This window comes from Trachurus trachurus (genome assembly GCF_905171665.1).
Source record: "Trachurus trachurus genome assembly, chromosome: 5".
NCBI lineage: Eukaryota > Metazoa > Chordata > Actinopteri > Carangiformes > Carangidae > Trachurus > Trachurus trachurus.
The window spans coordinates 36163650-36190460 of NC_139896.1; the positions used below are offsets into that span (position 1 = coordinate 36163650).

General features: G+C 44.6%; 1 protein-coding gene across 9 annotated transcripts in view; it reads left to right on the forward strand.

Moving 5' to 3' along the window:
• eif4g3a (eukaryotic translation initiation factor 4 gamma, 3a) overlaps positions 1–26811 on the forward strand; it is a 57086-nt gene that overhangs the window by 22423 nt on the left and 7852 nt on the right. For 2 of the 9 annotated variants that reach the window (XM_083972667.1, XM_083972665.1), the window contains 20 exons: positions 278–454; positions 1183–1297; positions 1434–1594; positions 4697–4831; positions 6434–6644; positions 8304–9086; positions 9939–10027; positions 11375–11717; positions 11913–12037; positions 13520–13639; positions 14702–14857; positions 15905–16102; positions 16936–17082; positions 17170–17403; positions 18591–18695; positions 22045–22183; positions 22554–22675; positions 24861–24951; positions 25854–25971; positions 26313–26536. In XM_083972667.1, the coding sequence (XP_083828793.1) occupies positions 278–454; positions 1183–1297; positions 1434–1594; positions 4697–4831; positions 6434–6644; positions 8304–9086; positions 9939–10027; positions 11375–11717; positions 11913–12037; positions 13520–13639; positions 14702–14857; positions 15905–16102; positions 16936–17082; positions 17170–17403; positions 18591–18695; positions 22045–22183; positions 22554–22675; positions 24861–24951; positions 25854–25971; positions 26313–26536 (3793 nt within the window). Of the gene's footprint in view, positions 1–277; positions 455–1182; positions 1298–1433; positions 1595–4696; positions 4832–6433; positions 6645–8303; positions 9087–9938; positions 10028–11374; positions 11718–11912; positions 12038–13519; positions 13640–14701; positions 14858–15904; positions 16103–16935; positions 17083–17169; positions 17404–18590; positions 18696–22044; positions 22184–22553; positions 22676–24860; positions 24952–25853; positions 25972–26309; positions 26537–26811 lie in introns of all 9 variants that reach the window. The other 7 variants (XM_083972668.1, XM_083972670.1, XM_083972669.1 and 4 more) reach the window with 5 other exon arrangements.

Sequence of the window (26811 nt, forward strand, 5' to 3'; positions counted from 1 at the left end):
TGTTTGGTAACGGTGATGTCAGTTCAGAGAAGTTTGTGGTGCTGGGCCTCAGTTCTTTTTGTTTTGTTTTGTTTTGTTTTGAGCTTTCTGATAGAAACCAGATCTGTCTCTTTGTGAGAAATGTGTCCACGTGGAGAAAACATCTGAGAAACTTTCCTTGTTTGTAACTTATGTAAAGCATGGCGGCATGCACAAATGAGAGCGCTGCATGTGGGATGGTGCTTCACGTCTGCTGTCGTTGTTTCTCTCGTTTCTTTCTCTCGCATGCCACCATCAGTTTTTCCAGAGGACTCAGATGCAGACGGCGAGGCCCACCATCCCCACAAATACCCCCTCCATACGGCCCGGCTCGCAGACTCCTACGGCCGCTGTCTACCCCGCTAATCAACCAATCATGATGACCATGGCGCCCATGCCTTTCCCTTCCCCGCAGGCACAGTACTACATCCCACCGGTGAGACAGACACAATGAACCCACCCTTAATTATAGTCACTCTACTTTAATATAGCAGCTCCAGATATAGCTATGTGTGCCTTGTTTTTGTCTGAGCGCTCCTCTTTCTTTACTTGGTGAAAATTAACACAGATTCTTACATATGTTAACATTATGTCTAATGCTAAAATTGATTTAAAAAGATTAAGACGTCTCAAATTCACTGTATGTAGCTGCAGCCAGTCACTGGAAAGCTAAGCTTAACTTAGCATAAAGACTGGAAGCAGCGTGACATGGCCAGACGGACAGTTTTCAAGATTCAAGATTCAATGTTTATTTCTTTGCACAAAGTGCAACGAGATTAAAATAACCCTCCATGAAGTGCATTTTAATAAATACCGGTACTAGGAAATAATAAAACAAAGTGAGAACAATACACAAGGTACATAAAAAAAAAAGATAAAAATAAAAATTGAAGGACAAGTTTTGTCTTTTGATCAGAATATTAGTTGTAGCTATATTAAAAATTCATAAAACGGAGAACATTGGAGAGCATTTTCATTAATATTATTATTTTGTGAAAGGAATTAGGATTCACTTTCATATCTTCAAGCGCAGCTGTGATCAATCAGGTTTGTGCGAACTGATTTCATAGAAAGTACTGTTGGGTGTCAGCTACTACTGTCTACTAATTCTCACCACATGGTGATGACGTGTTAATGTCTCTCCCTGTCCTTCTCCTGTCCCAGCAGTTTCGCCACAGTACGCCCTATGTGGGACCTCCTCAGCAGTATTCTGTACAGCCTCCAGGATCTGGCACCTTCTATCCTGGTCCAGGGCCAGGGGAGTACCCTGCCCCATATCGTGAGTCCCCAGTCCAGCGCTATTCCTGCATCACAATGGAAAATCAGAATTTTTGGCCTCACAGTAGCACACTTGTCTTGGAGCCCTGACTGTTTGACTAAAGTCTCTCTTTTTCTTCTCTCGCAAATTCCTTCAGATCCCCTCAGGTACCACCCGCCTGTCTCACCTTCTGTCCCTGCTCCCGTCCCCACAGCTGGCCCACCTTACTACCCAGGACACCCTATGTATTCCCCTTCACCCTCCATTATAGTGCCTACACCACAGCAACCTCCACCAGCCAAGCGTGAGAAGAAAACAGTGAGTATCTTAGTAGTTTGGCAGTTTTTTGGGGGGTTGTCCATACTGTCCCGCTGCGTAAGTTAGTGAAAATGACAGACTGTGAAATATTCATGAAGTGAAGCAGTTTTCAACCATGAGTTTGGAAAAATCCACATCCACTTGAAATGTTCACTAAGCATTTATAATCGTCAGCACATCAGCAGCAGCTGCTCATTGTAGCCTGTGCTGAGCGTCACTTTCAGTAGTTAAGGTGGCAAAATATCACCAGTGCTACGTCACATCAGCTACATCTGCTCAATAATTAATGTTAATTCAGTCATTATATCTGATAATTAAACTGGTCAGTTTACCACAAATGTCAGAGATGATTTGTGGGGGAAGATGCTTGACTGTACAACAACCACAAAAGCCCCATTTTATACCTTTTTATAGCGTTTATATCCTACTCTAGTAAGAATCCCTTTAAAAGATTAAAGGTTAAAAAGTTGATGTTAAGTAAGAAGATATTCAGTACAGCATTGTGAAAGTGATACTAAACAATTCCTCCTCAAGGGCCATTCACTAACTTTTCTGAAGCTTTCAGTCATGAAAATCCTATTTTTCAGTTGTCACAACATTGACAAAAATGTCTTTTTTTTTCTTTAAGCCAGTGGTTCCCAACCTCCCAACCAACCCATAACCCACTTAAAAACCTCAAAAATGTTGGCAGCCCACGTTCCAACCCCCCAAACAATTCGTAGGCCAAATGATACAGTCTCGGATCACTTGATTCTCCTTCCTTTAAACCCTTCTTGTTGCTTGATGGAAATCCGTGGTGATGTAATCTTTACCACACAATCAGACTGAGATGGAAAACAAATAAACACTGTGGTCCTGCAGGAAAATAGACATAGAACTTCTTATAATTGGCCTAATATGAGAAAAATGATTCGAAAGATAATTTTGCTTCAGAATATCATTAATTATTCTATTAAAGCAGAAGTGAGTGATATATTTGTGTTAATATAAGTCTTAAATAGTTATATCTTCCGACAGCAATCACTTACATAGAGTGTTTGGTCTGAAACACGGGTCTGTCAGTCACTCTGCTCTGCTCTGAGTCGAAGAGAAAACATTTATCGTATCCTACAGTTTTTATCCAATGAGGACAGAGAACGGCATGCAGGGCTGTGTGTGCAGCCAAGGAACGCCGTGAATGTGGTGACGTAGGTACGAGGACTGTTATGGTGCGTTCAAGGAAACTCGTATTTTTCCGACCGTGAAGTTGTACCAGTTCGATCTGGTACGAGTTCACCGGTCGGAAGTTACGAGTGGCCGTTATAGTGACTTTCACCGGTAAAACAGGTCGGAAAAACACGAGTGGGTTGCCTGGAACGCTACAAAGTCGTAAGTTGTGACTTGAAGCTGTAATTTACGATTTCAAAAGCCTGCCTGGAACGCAGCATTAGCGAAAACGACCGGATCACTCACTTCTGCTTTAATTACTTTTCACCAATATTGTCCGGTTTCACAAATGATTTTTGTCTTCCCACTGGCAGTAGCTTTGTGGTTCATAGGTTGGGAACTGCTGTTTTAACTCATTGAGTGCCAACCACGTAATTTCTCGTTTTTCGTTCCCATGCGTTGAGTGCCAAAAACGTAATTTTACGTTTTTTGCTTTTTTTTAAATTATGAAAATAGACACTTTAACACACCTTTATGTGTAAATTTGGGGACTCTACAACGAGCAGAACTGAAATAGATGACGATCAAAAACTCATGACAGCTCACGATCTGGAAGTTTTCATCATAACTCGGCTTTTGCAAACAGAGTTCTGCATGTGGATGCAGCAGCTGCTCCGCTCTCACCCGCGAGGCTCCAGCAGCTCGGAGCTGAAACAGGAAGCTCTCAGCCGACAGTCCCGCCCGGTTTTCATCTGGAGCAACACCGTGTCCTCCCCAAAGTCCTCCCGCGCTAAAATGTGATGGTCTCTGGGCCAAAGCAGACCACCGGCACCGACCCCGTACCACAGAAGGACCGCGACCACCGGCGGGACCGGTCTTCCCGAGCCGCTGTGGCCGAGAGACCATCACATTCCGCGGCAAGAGGCTGTGACACGGCACGGTGCGTCTGTGTTATTGTTGTTTAGTGGCGCCCCCCTCCGCCCCCGATGGTGGATTTGTGAATAGAACAACAATTGTTGTATATATTTATCTTATACGAGCCCTTTGATCCAGAAATGCGAGTGTCAGAAGAGCGACAGGCACAAACAGAGCACCTTTCAGAAAAGACGCTCTATCTCCTTTTCTAGAAAAAAAGCAGTGATTTTGGTGAAACCCAGCCATGTTTAGCTTGACTTTTCTCAGGACGCTAACCCTATGTGTTGGTGGCAGTAATATAGAATACGCTGTGGCTCTACAAAAATCGTCAAAAATGGTCTAAATTGCCGGTACACTTGACTAAAACTTTGGAAAGGAGCGCGGCACTCAATGAGTTAATAGCTTCTCTGTCATATTTGCTGAAAGTTGACTTTTACTGTGAATTAAATCGGTGTACTTCAACATTCAGATAAGAAAAGACAGTGGGATAACTTATGACTGAAATGTTCCTCAGAACCAGAACTACCAGTTCTAGTTTATCTTTTTTTTTAAAAAGAGAGAGAGAGAGAGAGAGAGAGAGAGAGAGAGAGAGAGAGAGAGAGAGAGAGAGAGAGAGAGAGAGAGAGAGAGAGAGAGAGAGAGAGAGAGAGAGAGAGAGAGAGAGAGAGAGAGAGAGAGAGAGAGAGAGAGAGAGAGAGAGAGAGAGAGAGAGAGAGAGAGAGAGAGAGAGAGAGAGAGAGAGAGAGAGAGAGAGAGAGAGAGAGAGAGAGAGAGAGAGAGACACTAGTCACATGACATCCCCAGGTGTTGAATTACCTGGTGCAGAGGCTGCGTGTCTTTTATCTTTTACTCTTATCAGTGTGGTCTTTCATTTTGCACAATCCACATGTTTGAGGCTCACTTCCTGTGGCTCTGTGCAACATTGTCAGTCTGTTGCCATGTGTAATGCAGCTTAAGGCAAACGCTCACAATCATGTGGTGAAGGTCAGGGCCCTTCAAAGACTTGGATGCTTTAGTGAGGTCTGTTTTTTTGCGCCATTGTCCTCCCAGATCCGTATCCGTGACCCCAATCAGGGTGGCAGGGACATCACAGAGGAGATCATGGCAGGGGGCTCAGGGAGCAGGAACTCAACGCCTCCTGTCGGTCCCCCCTCCTCTACCCCCACCCCACCACAGGTATGGCTCTCTCACACACACACACTTCCCCATCTCTCACATAACAGTGGTTACAGTAGAAGTAGTGTAGCATTAGCAGCAGCTGATTAGACTGGAGCTGTATCTGAGTGAGAGGGCTAACGGCTCTTATTCAGCCATCTCCTTCTCTCATGAGAAATTCATGACGGCTCTGAGAGCGAGGTGATACGTGCCTCTTGTTTTCATCTTTACATCATCATTAGTTTGTAGTAGGGCTGTCACTTTTTATTCGACATTCGAATATTCGTTCGAATGTGGGGGGAAAAGTTCGTATTCGAGCATTAATGACCTGCTCGATATGCAGGCTGCAGCAAAGATACTCTATTTACCGTCTTTGGCTGCAGTGCCCGGTGCCTGCATAGCGCCGCGGAACGTCCACCGGACGCGGAAGGGCCGCGAACAGCCGAGAAGCGGAGCCAGTTTACTTTCTGTGCCCATATTAACCGCTGGTGTGGTGTCGCGGCGTGCACCTCCGCGGCCGGCTCGCGCCGTGCAGCGTCTGGTCTATTTTGTGTGAGAGCCGCGAGCAAAGCGTCAAGCTGGGCAGGAAGTCAAACATGAAACAACGAGAGTATCCGGTCAATTTTCAAAATAAAACACCGCGACTGTGTGTGCTGCGGCGCGGGGGGGGGGGGGTAATATTCGAATATATCCGAACGAATTACGGGTCATTCAATAATCGTTCGAATGTCATTTTTCTAAAAACTGACAGCCCTAGTTTGTAGGTTCTTGAGAAGATTTGCAGACTTATAGACACAGATAATAACAAAGAGTCATGTTACCAACATCTTTAATCACCACATGTGTTTAGACCTGCAGGTCGGGGGCATAACTTGTTTAAAAAAAAACGTAATTTTCTTCTAGTGGTATGATAAATTCACTTTAAGCCTGTCAGCTCCTTCAGTCGTACCCCTGCTTCCCTCCTATCACTGTTTCTATTCACTCACTATCTTTTACAGTAGATTGCATAAGCACTGTCTGTATACTCCTACTCCTTCTACAGAATCCACTCTGGTCCTCTTACCTTTCAAATGTGTTCAAAGAACTTAATGTTTTCGGGGCCAGACCGTTGCCTCAGAGTGAAGGACTATTGATGCCACTGACACATTTGAATAAAGGAAATGAACCAAGCCCAAATTGGAAAAACCTTTTCTGGATTCTGGAGAGGGATGTTGTGACTTCTTCCTCCTCGTGTCCTTCTGTGGATGTTAACAGTGTCTTTCCTCTCTTTTTTCTGTCTTTTTGTGCCCCCTTTGGTTTCATTTCTTTACGTATATACCCCCTTTCCTCTGTCTTCTGACTCTGCATCGTTCTGAGCCCTTCCCCTCCTCCTATCATTCTCCCCGCATTGATCTTCATCCTCCGTCTCGTTTCTCCTGTCTTGTCCTCCATCGCTGTCCTCGTAAATCTCACCATACCCCATTGGACTTCTTATTTCTGCTTAATCCTGCGTTTGGGCTTGTTTATTTATTTGTTTGTATGCGCGCTTGCCTTCATCTCTGTGCCTGTCTCTCTGGTTTTCTGTGTTGCTAGTTTTTATGGCCGCACCCTCATTATCCTCACATTTTCTACCTCAAATCACAGCAGCAGCTGAGCAGCAGCCAGACTCCAGAGCAGCAGCAGCAGCAGCAGCAGCAGCAGCAGCAGTCGCAGCCACAGCCTCCTCAGCCACAGCAGGCCCACCCTGGAGGCTACGCTCTGGAGCCCCCACAGCCCCCACAGCCCCCACAGCCCCAACAGCCACAGCAGCCACAGCCGTTGACAGCAGGGGCTTCAGACACCAAACCAGGGCCAGGTCTGCCCCATCACCCTTGCCATTTTGTTGTTTTAAAATCTACATCTGGAGCTCCAATGAAGAAACCACTCTTAACCGCCAGAGTCAGATTTATTTGTCACCAGTATAAGATAGATCTGGGCATACATAGAAGGAAAAAGGGTGCATGTTTAAAAACAATACATGAAACATATTATAGTTGTGATATGCTAACATGAAAATAGAGCAGAAAAGTTTGGGTTTCAAGAGCAGCTTAAAGGACAATTCTGGGCAAATTCAACTCAGGGCTGTATTTTCCTAACATTTTAGGTCTAAAAGAAGGAATCTGAAGATTTTCAGTTTAATCGCTCCTGTTTTGCGGTAGTTGTGTCCCCGCATCGCCATGGCAGCAATGAATGGGGGCGGATGGAAGTTCCACTGCTTAGGCTGTTGACATCCCTCAAAGCTGTAATTTTTTTCCACAGACAGCATCAGATGGCTACTTAAACATGCACCCAGAAGTTTGTTTACTTGAAGCAAGTCAAGAGTTGATATTTCTGTTTATGACACAAACGGGAGCTTCCGACTGCACGTGAACACTTGGGTCCCGCGCGAGACTCCACAAGACTCCGCGAGACTTTGAATTAGAAACTTGTCAACTTGCTTGAAGTAAATAAACTTCTGGGTGCATGTTTGAGTCTCCATCTGACGCTGTCTGTGGCTTTGAGGGATGTAAACAGCCTAAGCGGCGGAACTTCAATCCGCTCCCATTCATCACTGCCGTGGCGATGCGGGGACAGACACAACTACCGCAAAAAAGGAGCAATTAAACTGAACATCTTCAGATTCCTCCTTTTAGACCTACTGTAAAGCGTTAGGAAAATACAGCCAGGAGTTGAATTTGCCAGGAATTGTCCTTACAGATTTCAAAAGAAAAAGTGCTGATGCAACAGGAACACTTAAAGTGCTGGTGCATTTTTGTGCATATACTATGTCACCCTGGTGTTGGGTGGGGTGGGGGGGTTCATAGTTCTGACAGCCCACTGTAGAAAGAGCTTGCAAAGTTTTATGTCGAAATGATAACGGTGTCATTAGACTCTCAAGATCATTAAAGTACCAGTGGTCTGTTGTGCTGCTGTGTCATTGCCTCCATGTCAGGCAGTGTCAGCTCCCTCCAGCCTCCATGCTCTGACCCCAGTAGCCTTGTTCCACTCAGTCATCTGTAACTGAGTGATCTCCAAACACATTTTATCAATCATTTTCGTTTTCCCAGAACCCGCTGCGAACTGGATGTTTTCACTTTCACTTCTCTTCCAAATCAGGAGAGTAGTGTGCTGTAGTGTCAGCAGGTTTCCCTGCTTCCCTAGTACTTAGCTGGAACGTCTTACTGGCCCTTCTCAAAAATGAGAACTTTCATCTTTCAACTTCTTTATTTATGTGCATGTTTTTATGCTTAAAGCTGCAGTTTTTAGCTCCTAACCTCCATGCAAACGTTGGAAATGTTTTCCTAGTCTCTGGATTGTTGACCCTCAGGCTTTCACAATCATGAGCTTATAGTTGACCAAGTTTTTTTTTTTTACAGATTCTGTTAAATTAAACGCATCGTTCTTTTTTTATTCTATTCGCAGATTTGTCATGTCATTACCTTTTGCTAATTGAACTCCAAGGACATGTATTTACCTGTGCTCTTCCTCCCTCCAGATGAAACGCCAAAACTGGAGCCAGTTGTCCAGAAGTCTTCCTCACCTGGGCTCCTGCAGCCTGAAGCCCCCGTGGAGAGACCGGAGGCCAACACACCTGTAACCGAGTCCACTTCTACTGTCGAACAAGAGCTTCCCTCTCCGGCTGCGGTGACCGCCCCCGTCACTCTCCCACCGACAGCGGCCAACGCCAGCGAACGCCCCGCGGCCAGGGAGTCAGCTGCTTCAGCCTCCTCTCACTCGTCCACAGTCGGGGAGCAGAAACCCTCCTCGGCGCCACCTCAGACCCCCAACACGGACAAGCCTCTTTCAGACGCCCCAAGAACTCTGGCTGCCTCGCCCGCATCGGCCCCCAAGGCTTTGAACGGCCTCACAGAGTCCGGGGGCGAGCCGGAGAGCGCGGCTCACGAGCCTTCTCCTCCTCCGCCTCCCGCTGCACTCCAGCCCCCGGCCTCCGCTCCTCCTCACAGAGAGGCCGCCTCCTCTGAAACTTTGCCTTCCGACGTGAGGCCAGAGGTTCCCGTCGCTGCTGCACTTGCCCCAATGGCACCTGTGGCCGTGGTGCCAGTCACCCTGACCTCAAGCCCCGCCCCAGCTATGCCAGTTATGCTCCCCCCCGGCCTTCCGCCTCTAGTGCAGGCCACGACAGAGGCCGACGAGCCCAGCAAGTCCTTAGACACTAAAGACCTTGCCACCAGAGTTGGGACAGAGGCGCAGGGTGGCGCTACTGACAGTAAAGCAGAGTCCCAGCATCAAGCACTCACCAGGAAGAGTCCCACTACAGGTATACATCTGCTCCGTCTCTGCAGCTCCCAAATTCATTTGTTGAAGTAACTGATGAGTTTCAACCCGCTGCAGAGTAAAATGGATGGAGCAGATCAGCCTTAATAGAGATGTTGTTTTATGAGCACACTACTATAATACTTTTATGGTATTATGGCTAAATTGCAAAATGAAGTGGCCCTATGATACACTTGGGCGTTTTATGTACGGTCGTACATAAAACGCACTGCAGATAATCTCTCTGCAAACACGATGCTGATTGAGTTTCCCCGACGAGGCACAGGCAGAGAGAACAAACTCCACGCATCCAGAAAATCATGGAAATTACCAGAATTTTGCTAATGATTTTAGTTGCCAGAAAAAACACAGCTTATATTTCAGAGCCGAATAATGGCTCGGCTTAACCATCTTTCATTATGGGAGTATTTTTCTGATCATGCGTTTGTTGTTGTAAAATGCTCCACAAAGTTGTGAGGGACTGAATGTGCTCTGGTTCACATACATGTCACAGTGGTTTGTTCAATAGCTCAAGAAAGTGTTTGCCTTCTTCCATTCATCCCTCTTTTTTTCTGCTGTGTTAAATACTATTTGCAAAAACAGTTTGTTTGCTTTCGTTTGGGCAAAGATGAGTGAGGTTTAGCACATCAGGGCAACACAAACATCTGTAACCTAAAAGCATCACATGTCATTTTCTGGCTCTCATCATATTGCGAACTAAACTGCAAAAGTGATAAGCCACAGAACAACAGTAAGATTTGCCGATACAAACTGATTTTTCTTGCTGTTATTACTTGAATCATTTCCCTGTAACATCTACTGTGGGTGTCTGACATGAGTTTGTGTCGTCCTGCAGTAAATCAGACGGCTTCTGCTATACCAAAGACCTGGAGGAAACCAAATGAAGAGATGTCTGCTGGAGACGAACCTCAAAAGGAGGACAAGGTAAAAAAAAAAAGGCTCATAATGCAAGGAGGAAGGGGAAAGAAAACACAACATGGAAGCTCTAAAGTATACAGTAGATCGGTTCACCTCCAAATTGTGTCTGTTTACACTCTTGGCAGAAGTCTGTTGACACATAGAAACAAGTTATTAACCTACTTTTCAATTATGTCGCCTTTTTGAAATGTTTGGCATCCTATTATGGTATAAGCTTCTTTTTTTTAATGACTACCAAGTATCACGGCGGTGAGCCAGAGAGAGAAGAGGAAAGGCACAATGTGGGCAATGGTTCAAGTTGAAAATGTTTCCACATGTGTGGTTGGGGAAGCAGACACAAATGACTTTGGGGTGTTGTTATTGTCGGAGAGAACGACAGCAAGGAGTTATCCATCATCTTCATGGCTCAGCAGACCCAGTCAATGTAAAATCGGCTCTGTCCTGTTCTCCTTTCCTTTCCTTTATTGTTTTGTTCTGGCTTCGTAGCTGTGGGAGAAAGCTCGCGCCACCAATACCAGCGTTACAGACTCAGACTGCGCCATGACTTCTTTACTTTGCACAGAACAAGCACTACGAGGCTGGGTAGCTTTGCTTAAAGCAGCAACAAGTAGCCACTGTAATTAGTCAATTTTCCGAATGCAAGAAAATTAGTCAGCATATGATTTGACAATTGGTTAATTATAAAAGCAAATATGCCAAACATTTTCTGGTTTCAGCTTTGAGCATGTGTTGCTTTCTCTTGTCAGTCGACAAATAAAACGCCTCTAGGTTCTGTAAGTAATTTTTTTTTTATTATTAAACTAATTTGAAGGTGTCACTTTTGTGCCTCGGGGAATTTTGATGGATGTTTTAACTATCCAAGTATTTCATTGACTGATGATACAAAAGACGAAACCATTAATTGAGAAAATAATTGGCAGATGTCGCGTTACGGAAATCCAAAATAAGAGTTTGGATTAAAAACAAATCATCTCCCAGTCGTCACTTTCCTTTCCCCTGCCCTCGCTTATTTTTATTCATTCATCTGTTTCCTTTCCCTCTTTACACTGTCTTTGTGTTGATGCGTTTCACCCTCACTGGAGATGACCCCCTTATAGCCTCTTAACTGATAATTATAGATGGTTTAATTTTGATAAATTGTGACACTAGTAGTTTTTAAATGTGATGGGCTTTCATTTATTACCTAGAGAGCTCCTTTGTGCTTTAAATCCCCCACAAGACACTCAAAGAGAGCTACTTGACTGCAACCGCTGAGCTGTTAATAATTTATTATCCTCCTAAATGATGTTAAAGCAGGGCGTAATGCTTACCGACAAATTTTGTGGGTCTGAAAACTGAATCTTGCGTTTAAAGGATGAGCCGAGGCCAGCGGATCAACCTGCTGGAGACCAGGCCCTGCAGTCGGCTCCACTGAGCAGCAGCCCTGTGCCCCTACCGTCAGCCTTCACCTCCACCTCCACCTCCACCCCCGCCCCCGCTCCAGCTCCAGCTGCAGCTCCAGCTCCAGCTCCAGCTCCAGCTCCCGTCAGCAGCCCAGAGGCGGAGAGGAAGCCCTCCACCCCGGAGGAGAACGGCGAGGCCGAGATGGAGCCCATGAGGAACGGAGCGGGCCACACCTCAGAGACGGAAAGCAGCGACAGCGGAGCCACACCTGGAGACAAGGAGAGCTCCACGGGGGCTCCACAGGACGTGGACGGTAAGACGCTCTTTGAGACTTTGGTGAAATTTGACCAAAATGTGAAAAAATCCGGGCGTCTTAGTGGAATCACAATGATTGCTGCGCCCAAAACGCCACATTTGGAGCATCCTCTTTTGGGCCTTTTGGAGTTGGCGGGGTGTAAAGCTGCTGTATTGACTGGTTTTCTTTCTGAACCCCTCCTCCATGCTCCAGACCTGTCTGAGCCCAGTGGGAAGCGTCAGTATGACAGGGACTTCCTGTTGGGCTTCCAGTTCATGCCTGCCTGCATACAGAAGCCTGAGGGACTCCCACCCATCAGCGATGTGGTGCTGGACAAGGTACGGTACAGATACTCCCAGAAAAATCCCACATTCATAGGCAGAGTGTGGATGTACTGATGGAAATGTCATCAGCACAGTGTGCAGAACAACCTCTGGAGGTCCCTACATTTTGAGAGAATTTTTCTGGCTTTACATTAACATTATTTCTATAATCATTCATTCATTTGATATTCATTTTCAAAACAAATTCATCTCCTGTTTTCTAAAACATCTTTTCAGTTTCACAGATTGATTATCAGAATTGTTGATTAACTTTTCGTTTTAAATTTTATTTTTTCTATTTTAGTGAATTTGCACTTAAACTAGTGTAAATTAAAAAGAGCTATGCATCGTTAATATTTCAGTTTAGTTTCTATTTCTATTGTAACAGTGACATATTGCTCGATGACTAATCTACTCAAGCATTCTGTGACTCCAGCTTTTCATGTGTGAGGACTGATTCACCGTTTCATTTTCATCACCATAAATGAAGTGTCACTAGTAAAATGAGAACAGATTGACTACAATACCTCGGGCTCTAGGAAATTGCAAGGGCCAATTTTGCGAGTTCGCAATGTTAGGTAGCAGAGCTTTTACGTGATTAATAAGATAAATCAATAATGGAAATAACAGTGAGATGCATCCTAATTATTCAATACACTTCTTTGTGGAGCTGTGTTCTTTATCATTTGTTTGCAGCAACAGGCTGCGTTTCAGACATGGCTTTTGTTAGACCGTGTGCACTGGATCAAAGATGCGCCGCAGAGAGTTCGCTTCGTTCCTCTGATCCCACATATGTATGGGTGGAGCATATGGCCCGCTGAAATGCTGTTTTGATTAAAATCACATTGCTATTATGTCACACTTGGCCGTGTTAAGAGTACATGCCCCTCCCCCACCTCTCCAAAAAAGAACAACCAGACCGGCGAACAGTTGATTGGTACAATCCCATAGTCTCATATTCTCTGTGGGAGACGGTGAAATCTCACTGGAGAGGAGTCGAGAGAAAGTCAAGGGCAGCTGAAAGACAAAGAGCTGGATTTGTTCTTCTCTCCTCCCCCACAACTATCTCGCTCTCTCCTGTGCTCCTTTCTTCCTTCCTTCCTTCCCTCCCTCCCTCCCTCCCTCCCTCCCTCCCCCCCCCCCCCCCCCTCCCCCCACATCTGGTTCTCTCACTGAACTCAACAAGAACAATTTATAGACAGTGCAGTGAAAATGCATAAACCAAAAGCCAGTAATGTGGCATGACTGTCTTTTACAAGGGATCACCTTTAAGACCACTGAGTTAGAAACACTCACACACCAGTCTGACTCCTTCTGCCCTGTAGCCAGGACTATTAGGGGATGACTGCTCCCCCTGCTGTTAGCTTCAATATGTGTATGTGGGTGTGGGTGTGGGTGTGGGTGTGGGAGTGGGTGTTGGTGTGTGTTGATGCTGTTGTTGTTGTTGATGATGATGATGATGATGATGATGTACTGTGTATGTTACATGTCACACAGATGAACCAAAACAAGTTGCCATCTCGAGCGGTGGATTCCAGGGTGATTTCCAGAGGACCTGATTTCACACCTGCCTTCGCTGATTTTGGCAGGCAGATGACTGGAGGACGAGGCGCTGCGGTGAGTCACACAGGCACACACGCTCTCCCAACCTGCCATAATCATTCATAAAAACACACACACACACACACCTACTCTTTCTACCTTTTTTTGAACTCTCTGTACCAATTTAAATATTTCCCCACTTAAATGCGTCATGTTATCTGTATTACCATTTACCAAACAGTTTTTTGATTCTGAATGTGCACTGGTTTGTTACATTATGTTGGAGGTCAGTAATCTGATACATTAGCTGATGGTTAATTCAGCACTCTGAGATGCATGAAGAGATTTGATTCGTCAGGGTCAAATTAGGTTGATTGGCTTTAAAAACCCAGTTTAACATTTTGAAAAACAGGCCTTTTCGCTATCTAGCCAAGAGTTTGACACAAAGATCGATAAAACTCATTTCTGCTGGATAAGGATAAAGCTGGGTCAAGGATACTATAAGCTTAGCTAGGCACTAGTCAGATCATTTTCAGCTTTGCATGGAACCCTGCTGACAGCTTTCCCCTGTTACAGTCTAAACTAAGCTGAGCTAATGAGCTCCTGATTGCACGTACACATTACAGTACAGACATGAGAGTAGCAAGGATCTTCTCATCTTCACCTTCAGCATAGTAGTGTTTAAGAATCTTCAAAATGTTGAACTGTTCCTTTACCACACTTGAAATGTGTGAAACATACTAGTATTTTCCAGACAAGACATTTACACTACACTCACACAAGTTAGGGATATTTGACAAGAATCTCCCTATAAAAAGTTCCTGCTACAGTGATGTTCTATCATGGGGCCTTTAAAGTAGAAGGATGCAACGGTCATTTCTTTATCTCAAACAAAAGCTAACAACAGTGGTGGCTATAGCACAACAAAGATCTCAATGTCTCAATAATTTGATCAAAGTGTTGTCTTGGTCTCATGATGTCAACATGTGAACATGGTGGAGAGGAGAGGGAGAGAGAAGAGGACTGTCTACAAACTCTCACTGAACCAGAACATTTAGTGGTGACTGATTTAAATAGAAAACTGTGTGTAAATGGTAGAGGCAGTATCACAACTATGTTCCTTCGTTGCATGTGCAGCTTATGAACATTGGTGCACGGCGGCCACCACCCAGGAAGATCATCATGAACGTATCTGTAAACGATGACGTGCAGCTGAAAAAGTCTGAGAACGCCTGGAAGCCCGGCCTGAAGAGGGAACTCCCTGCAGAGGATCCTCAGACACAGAGCACACAGGTACCACACGCACACGCACACACACACACACACACACACACACACACACACACACACACACACACACACACACACACACACACACACACACACACACACACACACACGTGAACACACGCAACACTAAATAAGGATGGGGGATGGTTGTAGAGTTAGATATCAATTAATACCACTGGATTGAACTCACAACAGTTCCATTTTCATGTCTCATCCAAAACAGTCTCCAAGTTATTTGTGATTGATGATAGCAGTAGGTTCGTTACCTTTATTTGTCGGTGCAAGCTATTTTTAGAACAGCGGAGCAGAGCAGCAGGCTGCTCAGAGCTACGCTACGGAGGCTAAAGGAATTTCTTGGTTTCCCTCATCAAACTCATCAAATACAAAATCCCAAAACTCCAAAACGCTTTCGTTGACAAGGTGTGACCTGCACAATCACCACGCTATGAGATAGATAATGGAACGTTACGGAGTCTGCTTGCTGAAAAACTGTCCCTGAACGCAACGCGCATCAGCGGTTTTGCATGAATTTACCTCAGCTCCGTCTCGTAATGTTCCGTTATTATCTCATAGCGTGGTGAATGTGCAGCTCACAACTTGTCCACCAGAGTGTTTTTGAGTTGTTGGGTTGTGTATTTGATGAGTTTGATGAGGGAAACCAAGAAATTCCCTTAGCCTCCATAGCATAGCCCAGAGCAGCCTGCTGCTCCGCTCTGCCGTTCTAAAAATAGCTTGCACCGACAATTAAAGGTAACGAACCTACTGCTATGACTATAATGATTATGGCAATGGGCCAATTTGCCAAAATATCCCTTTAAGGCAGGATCTGACTACACAAATTCTGGCCGATTTTCACACGATTTTGTTGTAGCCGACAAATTTCCAGCGTCGGGCCCGATTATGAACATCGGGAATGATGAACTGACCTGTAGCGCAACATTACTGACGAACAGCAATTTTGCATCTTGTCGTGAAAGACAAGAAAAAAAACCATGTAGTCTTAACCCGGCTTTAGTGATCAACTCCCTGTTGTGACCCACTTCCTGTTAGGAGCTCTTCAGGAAGGTGCGCAGCATCCTGAACAAGCTAACGCCTCAGAAGTTCAACCAGCTGATGAAGCAGGTGACGGACCTGACCATCGACACGGAGGAGAGACTGAAAGGCGTCATCGACCTGGTCTTTGAGAAGGCCATCGATGAGCCCAGCTTCTCTGTGGCCTATGGAAACATGTGCCGCTGCCTCGCCACGGTAAGCAGGATCGCCGTAGTGACAGTAATGAATGAATGAAAAGTGCACACACTGTAGAGTGGCTGCTGTTTGTAAGGTTGATGGTTTAGGTCATTTGACTTGTCTACAGGCTCTGGGCAGGAGAAGTGCATGAATATTGCTCTTACATTTACATTTACTGGATGCTGAATGATGTGCAATGTAATGTAATGTGCATCTCAAGATATAGTCAACAACATCTTCAGTGTTCACACAGCAAACAGGTTGATTCAGCTCTGCCATAGGGCCATGAAATGCAGCACAGTTCAGTACAGTGATGATGATGTTATACCACTTGACTTGACTTTCAAGAAGAAACGGTGAGATGGAAACTATCTCCAGCAGCCTGATGTTACATATCATAAGAAGAAATAATCATAATCATCAGCTGGTCATAAAATGCATATCTTCAATTATAAATACTCAATGGTGGTCAATTCAATTTCCCTAGTTGAGTTCAATGATCTTTTTATATATATACTATATTTTTTTTTGGGGGGGGGGGCTTTTTTGCCTTTAATGGACAGGATAGTTGAGAGAAACAGGAAATGGGAGGCAGAGGGGGGGAATGACACGCAGGATAGGGCCGCTCGGTGCGGGATTTGAACCAGGATCGCCTGCAGTGAGGACTACAGCCTCAACACATGGGGCGGCTGCTCTACCAACTGAGCTAAACACCGCCCCGAGTTCAATGATCTTAATTATGTCATGGAAACCTGAGCGTGTAAGTTATAAAATAAGAGACGCGGTTGCTTTAGCTTGGTCTTACCTGTCTTCTCTTTCTCTTCTCCATCCACCATATCTGTTCTGGACAGCTCAAAGTGCCCATGACAGACAAACCCAACTCCACAGTCAACTTTCGCAAGCTGCTGCTAAACCGGTGTCAGAAGGAGTTTGAGAAAGACAAGGTGGACGATGTGGTGTTTGAGAGGAAGCAGAAGGAGCTGGACTCTGCTGCATCGGTACGTGACACAACAAAACACTTTTCACATTGAAGAGAATTTTTAAAAAAGACTGTTGTTTGATTAGCGTTTCCTCCATCCCGTCAGACGGAGCGCGACCGTCTCCAGGAGGAGCTGGAGGAGGCCAAGGACAAGGCCCGCAGGCGTTCCATCGGCAACATCAAGTTCATCGGCGAGCTCTTCAAGCTGAAGATGCTAACGGAGGCCATCATGCACGACTGTGTGGTGAAGCTGCTGAAGAACCATGACCAGGAGTCTTTAGAGTGCCTATGCAGACTGCTCACCACCATCGGCAAGGACCTCGACTTTGAGAAGGCCAAGGTGAGCTGGATTAGCTGATGATCATGTTCTCAAGCGGTATCAAGGGGAGAGAGAAAGGGAATAAGCATCTTTCCAAAAAATCTGTACTGTTCTTTTAATTTGGAGCTTCGTTGCTTTACACACATTGCTGATCACAGTCCGTTGAAATCAAATTATTGCAATCTTCAAAACACAATGTCGAAACATGTGAATAATCCGAGGTTGGTACATTGAAACTATCTGTTGTCACTGTCCACAGATGCAAAGCTGTAGACATTTCCACTAGATCCCATTAGGAATAAAATACAAGAAGAATTTGCAGGTGTTTGCAGGGATGACACCCACAACCAAGAGATAGGATTGTCAGTGTGTCTCTGCTGCCATGCCACCAAGATGAACTCCCCCACACTGCTTTACCTGGACAGGAGGTGATCTTGGACTGGGGCGATGATTTTGATTTACAGCAGCACAGTTCGGGTCGTGGTGGGACTTGATCCGGCACCAGCTTAGCCAAATTCAGCTCCGCAGGCGGAGAAACCGCTTATGTGGGTTATGAGGAAGGAGGGAATATCCCCACAGTGTCCCCTCGCTGTTTTCTGTCTGACTGGCTCTGGAGTAGAGATCAGTGACTCCCAGCTGGACGCAGCTAGAGTCCTCAGATGTTTGGAAAGACATAACTGACCCGAGGGCCCTCATGCTCTCTCTCTCTGTTGTACTGCGATGTTCGGTTTGATCCTCATCAACCCCCTGCAAGAGAAATACCATCTTACCAAGGAAGCTGTAAATAAGAAAATCAGATTCTGCTTTACTTATTTACTTATGATCTCATGATCTCAGTGCACTTTTGTATTAAATACCAAAGAACATAATCATAAATCATCACTTGTGTCCTTCAGATGAGTCCCATCCTGTTTAATATGGTAATTTCCTGAACATGGACCTTTTAATGTCAGGTCATTACAGTGATTTGGATCAGTGCTTTTTAGGCTATTACAATTTTTGTAGTGCTGTCTCAAAATCCAATTTAATCTTGGGCGGTCAGAACGGCTCCTGCTCCAAGTAATAAACTCAACAATTGGTCGACTTAGTGAAAGACTAATGTGGAAATCAGTGAAACCAGCTGTCCAGTAGGTTGAATGGAGACATAGAGAATATGAACTACATGTCTCAAATAAAGTCTCTTTCTCTCTCTCTCTCTTTCTCTGCAGCCTCGAATGGATCAGTATTTCAATCAGATGGAAAAAATCGTCAAGGAAAGGAAGACGTCATCTCGGATACGCTTTATGTTACAGGATGTCATAGACCTGAGATTGGTGAGTGTGTGTGTGTGGTTGTAAATTTTTATTTATTTATTTTAATTTAACTCATTGAGTGCCAACCACGTAATTTCTCGTTTTTCGTTCCCATGCGTTGAGTGCCAAAAACGAGATTTTTCGTTTTTTGCTTTTTTCTTAAATTATGAAAATAGACACTTTAATACACATTATATGTAAATTTGGGGACTCTACGACGAGGAGAACTGAAATAGATGACAATCAAAGTCACATGACAGCTCATGATCTGGAAGTTTTTATCATAACTCGGCTTCTGCAAACGGAGTTCTGCATGCAGATGCAGCAGCTGCTCTGCTCTCACCCGCAAGGCTGCAGCAGCTCGGAGCAGAAACAGGAAGCTCTCAGCCGACTGTCCCGCCCGGTCTTCACCTCGAGCAACACCGTGTCCTCCCCAAAGTCCTCCCGCGGTAAAATGTGATGGTCTCTGGGCCAAAGCAGACCGGCATCACCGACCCGTACCACAGAAGGACCGCGACCACCGGCGGGACCGGTATTCGCGAGCCGCTGTGGCCGACAGACCCTCACGTTCCGCGGCGAGAGGCTGTGACACGGCACGGTGCGTCTGTGTTATTGTTGTTTAGTGGCGCCCCCCCCCCGCCCCCGATGGTGGTTTTGTGAATAGAACAACAATTGTTGTGTATATTTATCTTATACGAGCCCTTTGATCCAGAAATGCGAGTGTCAGAAGAGCGACAGACACAAACAGAGCACCTTTCATAAAAGACGCTCTATCTCCTTTTCTAGAAAAAAAGGAGGGATTTTGGTGAAACCCAGCCATGTTTAGCTTGACTTTTCTCAGGAACGGAGGCACGTAGAAACAAACGGTTTGTGGTCATTTGAAGCATAAATTAAACCTTTCAATTGAGCTACAGTATGTGTTGGTGGCAATAATATGGAATACACTATGGCTCTACATAAAAAGTCAAAAATGGTCTAAATTGCCGGTACACTTGACTAAAACTTTGGAAAGGAGCGCGGCACTCAATGAGTTAATACACAGCTGCAGAAAGTCCAAACTCCACAGTCTTCAAATGAACTCAGGTACATATATGATGTAACATCTGAGGAAGAGCCTGTGCGCTCGAAACATCATGTACTGTAAAATTCTGAATATATGTCGCAGTCTATTTTTGAGGGCCTCAAACTGGGAAAACAAGGTTTTCTATTGCTATTTGGTAATAAAAACATTATACAAGTTCCACATGTTTCTGTGCTGCAGTGTAGCTCTTTATTGTTATTTTATATTTAAAAAGAAAAGAGATCGCAGGGTAATTTGAACACTGTATATTTAGCGCGATATAGTACATTAGCGTTCCATACGCACGTGTGTGTGTGTGTGTGTGCCTGCGAGCACGTGCTCGAGAGAGAGACCGAGTCCAGCAGGAGGAGGGGCTGACTGACAGAGATGGGAGACGGTGAAACGCTGTTAAAAAAAACCATAACAGTAATATTATTTTCTGTCGGAGACTATGGCGGACCCAAATGAGTCTCGTTAATTACCGTAACGGGAAGCGCCGTTCTGCCCGCTTGGTCGTATGCTGATACAGGACGCATTACCGCTTACACCTGTGTTCAATGTGGTCACAATGTGTCCCCGACCGCCTCCGGGAGGTGGTTTGGCCCATCGGATCACAATCAGTCCTCAATGCACCTTGGTTGCCTTACTTTCAAGTGGTCCAGCTCTATCTGACTGCAGTCTGATCACTGAGAACGCATGTTAATACCAGTTTTAAAAAAGGGAAAAAAGTGCGACTTATACACCAAATTTTATGGTCAATAAATCTATTTTCTATTTTGCATTGGAGCTCTTTTTGGTGTTGCAGACTTTTTTCACCTTCATTTTATGTTTTTTGGTCCAGCCCCCACCCAACATTGGGCTACGAGGATGTGCGTGTTTTTTTATTCACTTCTTTAAATAATAAATCCAGACAGCTATGTGTGCTTTGACATAAGCATGAGCTGGCATGCTAGCTCTTACTACCAGTAAATACAGAACCCACACGCTGATCAGTCCCATGGCTTCACCTCTTCAGGTAGAATCTCATCAGTAAACCAGCTGAGTCAGTAGAAGCTGGCTACAGCCAACTAGCCGCCCTGTCTCATAACATCTATCACATCAAATCCCTTTGATTTCTATGGACTGAAATACGCTAAACTCAACCATCTATCCCGAGACCCACAGTTTGGATAAGGACAAATACAAACATTTCAGCTGTCGAAAATATGGAAGAAAAGGGGAATTGCAACAGAGGAGGGATCCTTCTCCCAGGAGGACAGAAACACAATAGGTGCAGTGTGTCCAGAGTGGACAGAAATAACAAGATGATGTTTCAACATGGAAAATCTGAGGAACTTCATCAGATAGATGGATCACAGTTTAACACAACGTACATTTAGTCTAATGCCTCTGGCACGGGTATGGCTCTGTATCTTCAAATGTACTTATGGTCTAGTCTAGCACCTAAATGTGAATGTAAACACTGCTTTTTTTTCTCCTTTTCCCCTCCTCATTGTTCTGTCGCAGTGCATTTGTGTTGTTTTGCCTAACCAGGGACTGCGGCTGCAAATTAGCCTCAGCCTCATCTTAGTATATAGATGAAATGCAGCAGTATTGGTCTCTATTTTAAACCAACTAATAAACAAGTAAGAGAGGGTACATTTAAGTTTTCCGGCATCAGAACACTGCAGGACAAAGACGTAAGGACTTTGTGTAATTGAGACAAACGGGGAGCAAATGACTCGACATTACAAGTGTCATGTGGCGTTTTTTCCAATAGAGACATGTCTGCATTGATTAAACTGTGATTCCCTGCTACCTCTCGCCTAAGACGAGCTTTCTGAATCAATGTCACTGCCTCAGAGTGACTTCCCCACTGTGCTGCGCTTCTGTCAAAATTTTAAATTAAAATGAGTGAGGCTGTTTTTTTTGTGGTTTTTTTTAAGGCAGCGCAAGGATCCACTTTGTTTAAAAACAAAAGCTCCGTGTTCAGCATTATGGGATGACACAAATATTAATGGCAAATGATGGGTTGTAATGCTAGTCGAAAAGTGATAAGCTTGTTAACAGATCTCTCTGTCAGTTGTGATCATTGGGTAATTCATCAGCGTGTCCCCAGACATTAGGATATTCCTGTGTGATTGACAACTTCTTCTGTGTGTGCTCTGCTGCATCTGTGATAAAAACCCACACACACATTTATATATATATTCTCAGCGCTCTTGTTTGAATGGCCTCAGACACAAGAACAAAGGAATCAGTTTGAAACGAAACAATCTGACACAACTGTCTGTGGTTTCTGATGTCATGTTTTTTTTTTTTCTTTTAAAGCACAACTGGGTGTCCAGAAGAGCCGACCAGGGCCCGAAAACCATCGAGCAAATCCACAAGGAGGCGAAGATTGAAGAGCAAGAAGAGCAGAGGAAAGTGCACCAGCAGTTGCTCTCCAAGGACAGCAAGAGACGGCCAGGTCAGGCCTGCAGCGTAAATCCTCTTTAAGGCTTAGAATCACATCGGCACAGCTATAGTGAGTCAGGAAGCCTGCAAGCCTACAGGCAGACTTCCTGTCCCTATAGCCCGCAGAGACGCTATTGTGCCCAAAAGCAGACAGGAAGCGAGCCCCCCCACCCCCCCACCCCCATCTGTTTGCTAACCTATAATATTTCATCATCATGTGCAAGCAGCATGCTACAGACGTGCTCAGGAATGTCACACCGTCAACCACTTTCACAGCCGTTTGACTGCATTATTATGTTCATCGTCTGCACTGAAACCCATTTTTTCAACCCGTTTTGAAGCTTTTCCTCTCATTGGTCCGTGTGGGTGTGTCTTCTTCGCAGATCCAAGAGAGCAGAGAGAGCAGAGAGATCAGCGTGTGCAGAGAGAGGAGACCTGGAACACTGTGCCCATGACAAAGAACAGCAGGACCATCGACCCCAACAAGATCCCAAAGATCTCTAAGGTGAGGAGGCCACAAGGCCAGAGCGCCACCAGCTGAGGAAGACCAAGAGTTTTTGTGGTTTATTTTTTATTTATATTAAAAGTGCACAGTATATAGGCACACTGTCCTTTTTACTGCCATTTCTGTTCATGATACATATAAACAAGAAGTTTGGCTGCAGCCTCAAGGTCCAAGTCATACAGTTTAGATGTTGGCTATAACGACAGAGATTTGCTCCTGAATTGACAGCTTTAAATCAAACGCACCCTGTAACCAAACCGTTAATCGACAAAACAAATGAGCCGCAGTTTAATCGTCTTAAAGGGATAGTTCACCCCAAATTCAAATTTCACTCATTATCTACCCACCCTCATGTCGACTAAGAGCTGTGAGAATTTTCAGAGTCCTCCGTTCCTTCTCTGAGTTACGGGGGGGTCTGCGCAGCAGTATTTGTCCATATAACGGTTGTCAATGGATACCAACTTTCTTCGTCCAAAAAGACACACCAAAAAACATCCAAATACCTCCATACTGCTCGTATGTAATGTTCCTCTTGTACTGAAGCCCCGACATGAGAAATTGTTCGCGAGATTTGCACTGACACAGGACGAGCAGTGAACCGAGACACTGGGAGCTTCCGCTACAAACAAGCTCAAAATATAGACTTTTTTACGGAACAATTTCTCATGTCGGGGCTTCAATACAAGAGGGACATTACAGACGAGCAGTATGGAGGTATTTGGATGTTTTTTGGTGTGTCTTTTTGGACGAAGAAAGTTGATATCCATTCACAACCATTATATGGACAAATACTGCTGCACGGACCCCCCCGTAACTCAGAGAAGGCAGGGAGGACTCTGAAAATTCTCACAGCTCTTAGTTGACATGAGGGTGAGTAGATAATGAGTGAAATTTGAATTTTGGGTGAACTATCCCTTTAATCATGACGCGACAGAGCTGCTCTGAGTGTCAAAACCCCTTCAACACGCATCGTAGCACCTGTCATAAAATATCCACACTGACATATTGTATCAGATATGATGGACAATAATACTTTATTAATTGAAAAAGCTATCAGGTGTCATTTATCACAATTGCTTTAGCTTCAAGTTAATGAATGAATCATAAAGTGAGTCAGGACGCTCCTGCAGATGAGCAGAAATATAAATAATGACTGCTGCAGGTATTTCATAATAATTAATAAATATTGATTATATAATAACGAGATAGTAATGTTTTATATACTATACTGAGCATTGTTAATACTAGGAGATGGCAGGAGAATGGGGGGCATTTGTGTGAATGCAAACATGTTCATGGTCAGATACTGTTGATATGTGACACAGGATTAAGTTACATTAAGCTAAATATTTATACTATTAATTTGCTATTGATTAGTCTCCTCAGCAGCACCTGTTAAAGTCCACAAACCAAAACAGTCTCAGAAAAAGCACAGCATGCTGTTTCCTCACACCCATAATTTCACCCTTCAGTTAAGAAGCAGTCGATTCATGGATCTAAAAGGGTTTAGTTAGATATTCTCATCAGACCAATAGAAGTTGAACAATGTGTTGTTGTGATACCAGGACTGACCACTGACCTAAACTAATGACAAGGCAGCATGATGTGCATCTGTGTGTGTGTCTGACGGTGTGTGAGGAATCTACTGCCCGTTTCAAGTCTCGCTTGTAATTTAGAGAAGTGAGATTGTTCTTCATGTCGAGACAAGTTCACCTCGTGTTTTTCCGTGTCAGCGACGAGCTGTCTCACCAGTGGTTCCTCTTCCACCTGTGAACCCTGTGGATCATCATAACAGGACTATTAACTCCAAACTGTCCCTGTTCCCACCTGATAAACATTATTGTGGTTTCCAGTGCATGTTCAGTAGTGTGAGGTTCCTCCCTCTGGATCTATGAGGTACTGCAGTCTTTATTGGCGCTCCACCTGCTGGATGCACTCTGCCTTGTTACTGTGCTAGTTGAACAGAGAGGTTGGGCTGTACTCTACTGTATGGCATTAATACGGTCGTTTCGCTGATAACTGAATTCAGCCAGAGCTAAAAATGAACACATTTCTCCCTCTGCTGGACGTTTGCAGAGCTCAAAGGAGTTTCCTGTAGATTAAGGTTTTATCTGTTCAGATTTCGTCCTGGTGCTGTCTGTTTCCCTTGCAGGAGGCTTATTCTTTAATGATACTGTCTCTGCAGCCTCAAATGGATGAGAAGATCCAGCTGGGCCCACGAGCTCAAGTCACGTGGGTGAAGGGCAGCAGTGGAGGAGCCAAGGCCAGTGATTCAGGTGAGACGACACAGAGAGCTGCAGCATCCTTACATGAAAAGACCTGGAGGTAGAACACACAACCCAGTAGACGGTGAAAATAGATTTCATCATACAGCCAAGTATTTCTCATCTCATGTCTCAGAGCCTCATTCATCACACAAAGCACTAGCACTAACATATCAGTTTGTGACCTTGCAACCAACCCAAAGATTTAAGTTGTAACAGTTAAACATCTAATGAATAACAACACCGGCAGTTTCAGTTACACATAACTGATTGTAGACATGTTTAATGTCTTAAATGTCACAGATTTCATGTGTCAGTGTACTTGAAGCATTACATGGTGTCATCTGACCACAATCTGAAGATGTTCATAGTCGTTCCAAACAGCCACAGTCAAAAACAGGAGAAATAACAGCCGTTAAAGCAAGGGACAGAACCAAACTGTTAAAATGGGACGACACACACTCAGACGTGTTTCTCTGAAGGTTCTTTTGATGTTGCTCCTGTTTGTACACATGAAAACTGACAAGTAACAGTGTGAAGATAAAAAACAGAGCCTGAGGGAGGGTCAGACCTGCTTGCTTTCCCACCTCCACACAGTTGGCCAGTGACTCCATGGAAGTGGGTGTGAATGTTGGATTGTTGTTTGGAAATTTGCTCCAATTCTGAATTCATCACGACTCTTCACTGTAACATGTCGGAACATACTGACACGTTACATTTGGCCTGAAGCCAGCTGGAAACTCCTTCTCTTTTTTGATTTAGTATTTTCTACTGGTCCTGACTTCTAATAAAACTCTTACGTGCAGCTTATGCAGCGATTAAACGACTGACTAAGAATCCACAATCTCTACCCAGGGTTTTCTGCTCATTCTTCTTCTTTTTATTTGTCTTACAACTTTATCTCTCCATCACAGAACTATCACGAACAGCGGGCCTCAACCGTTTCTCTGCGCTGCAGTCCACGCCTTCACCCCAGCCCTCCACCACGCCGCCACAGAATCCAGACTTCGACTCAAGGAGAACTCTGGGAAGGTAAAGGCTGAATCATTGTCTTTTGAAGGACTCCCGTCGCCCTCTGAAGAGCATGTCTTTGTCTGTCTGAATGCTAATACATCAGCCCTTCCTCTCTGCTAATTTGTCTGACCTTAGGTATGATTAACTCGTGTGACGTCTATTCAGTTTTTAACAAATACTACTTTTGTAATTATGGTTTTCGATTGATTTTCTATTTGTGTTTTAGTGACAATAATGTCATGATTTCATCTTTTTACTACAAAATAGACAAAGATTATACTTGGATCAAATGTCAATACCCAAATAGAGATTTGTCTCTTCACGCTACCATCCTTGCTGACTTGTTTATTCTCCAGCAGTCGTAGCAGTGCGGGCAGAGAGCGCAGCGAGAAGCCTCTGATCTCTGCCCCACCATCATCCCGGCCCGGAGCGTTCATCAGGGGAGGCAGCTCAAAGGAGCTGCTGGAGAGTCAAAACCCAGAGGAGCCCAGAAGAGACCGGGAGCGAGAGGGAGCCGAGCCCCGGAGACCGAGCGTCACCGAGGACAAGACGGAGCCGGAGCGCAGCAGAGTCAGAGAGCCTGGTGAGACACACTGAGCTCAGCAACACACCACATGCGCCACTGAATTTGGTGCGATACAAATAAATCAAACTGAAAATGTATTTGAAACATAGACATTCTAAATTGTTATCATACCGAGATTTACTCCCTGCCACTTCCAAGCCATCAAAAGAATTGTTATCTATTTTACAGTAACGCAGCATCAGATTTGATACTTTAGCTGCAGTTTTTCTCAAACCAGCAACAACAAGAACATTTTTATCCTAATTGTCACCATTACTTCATCATCATATTTA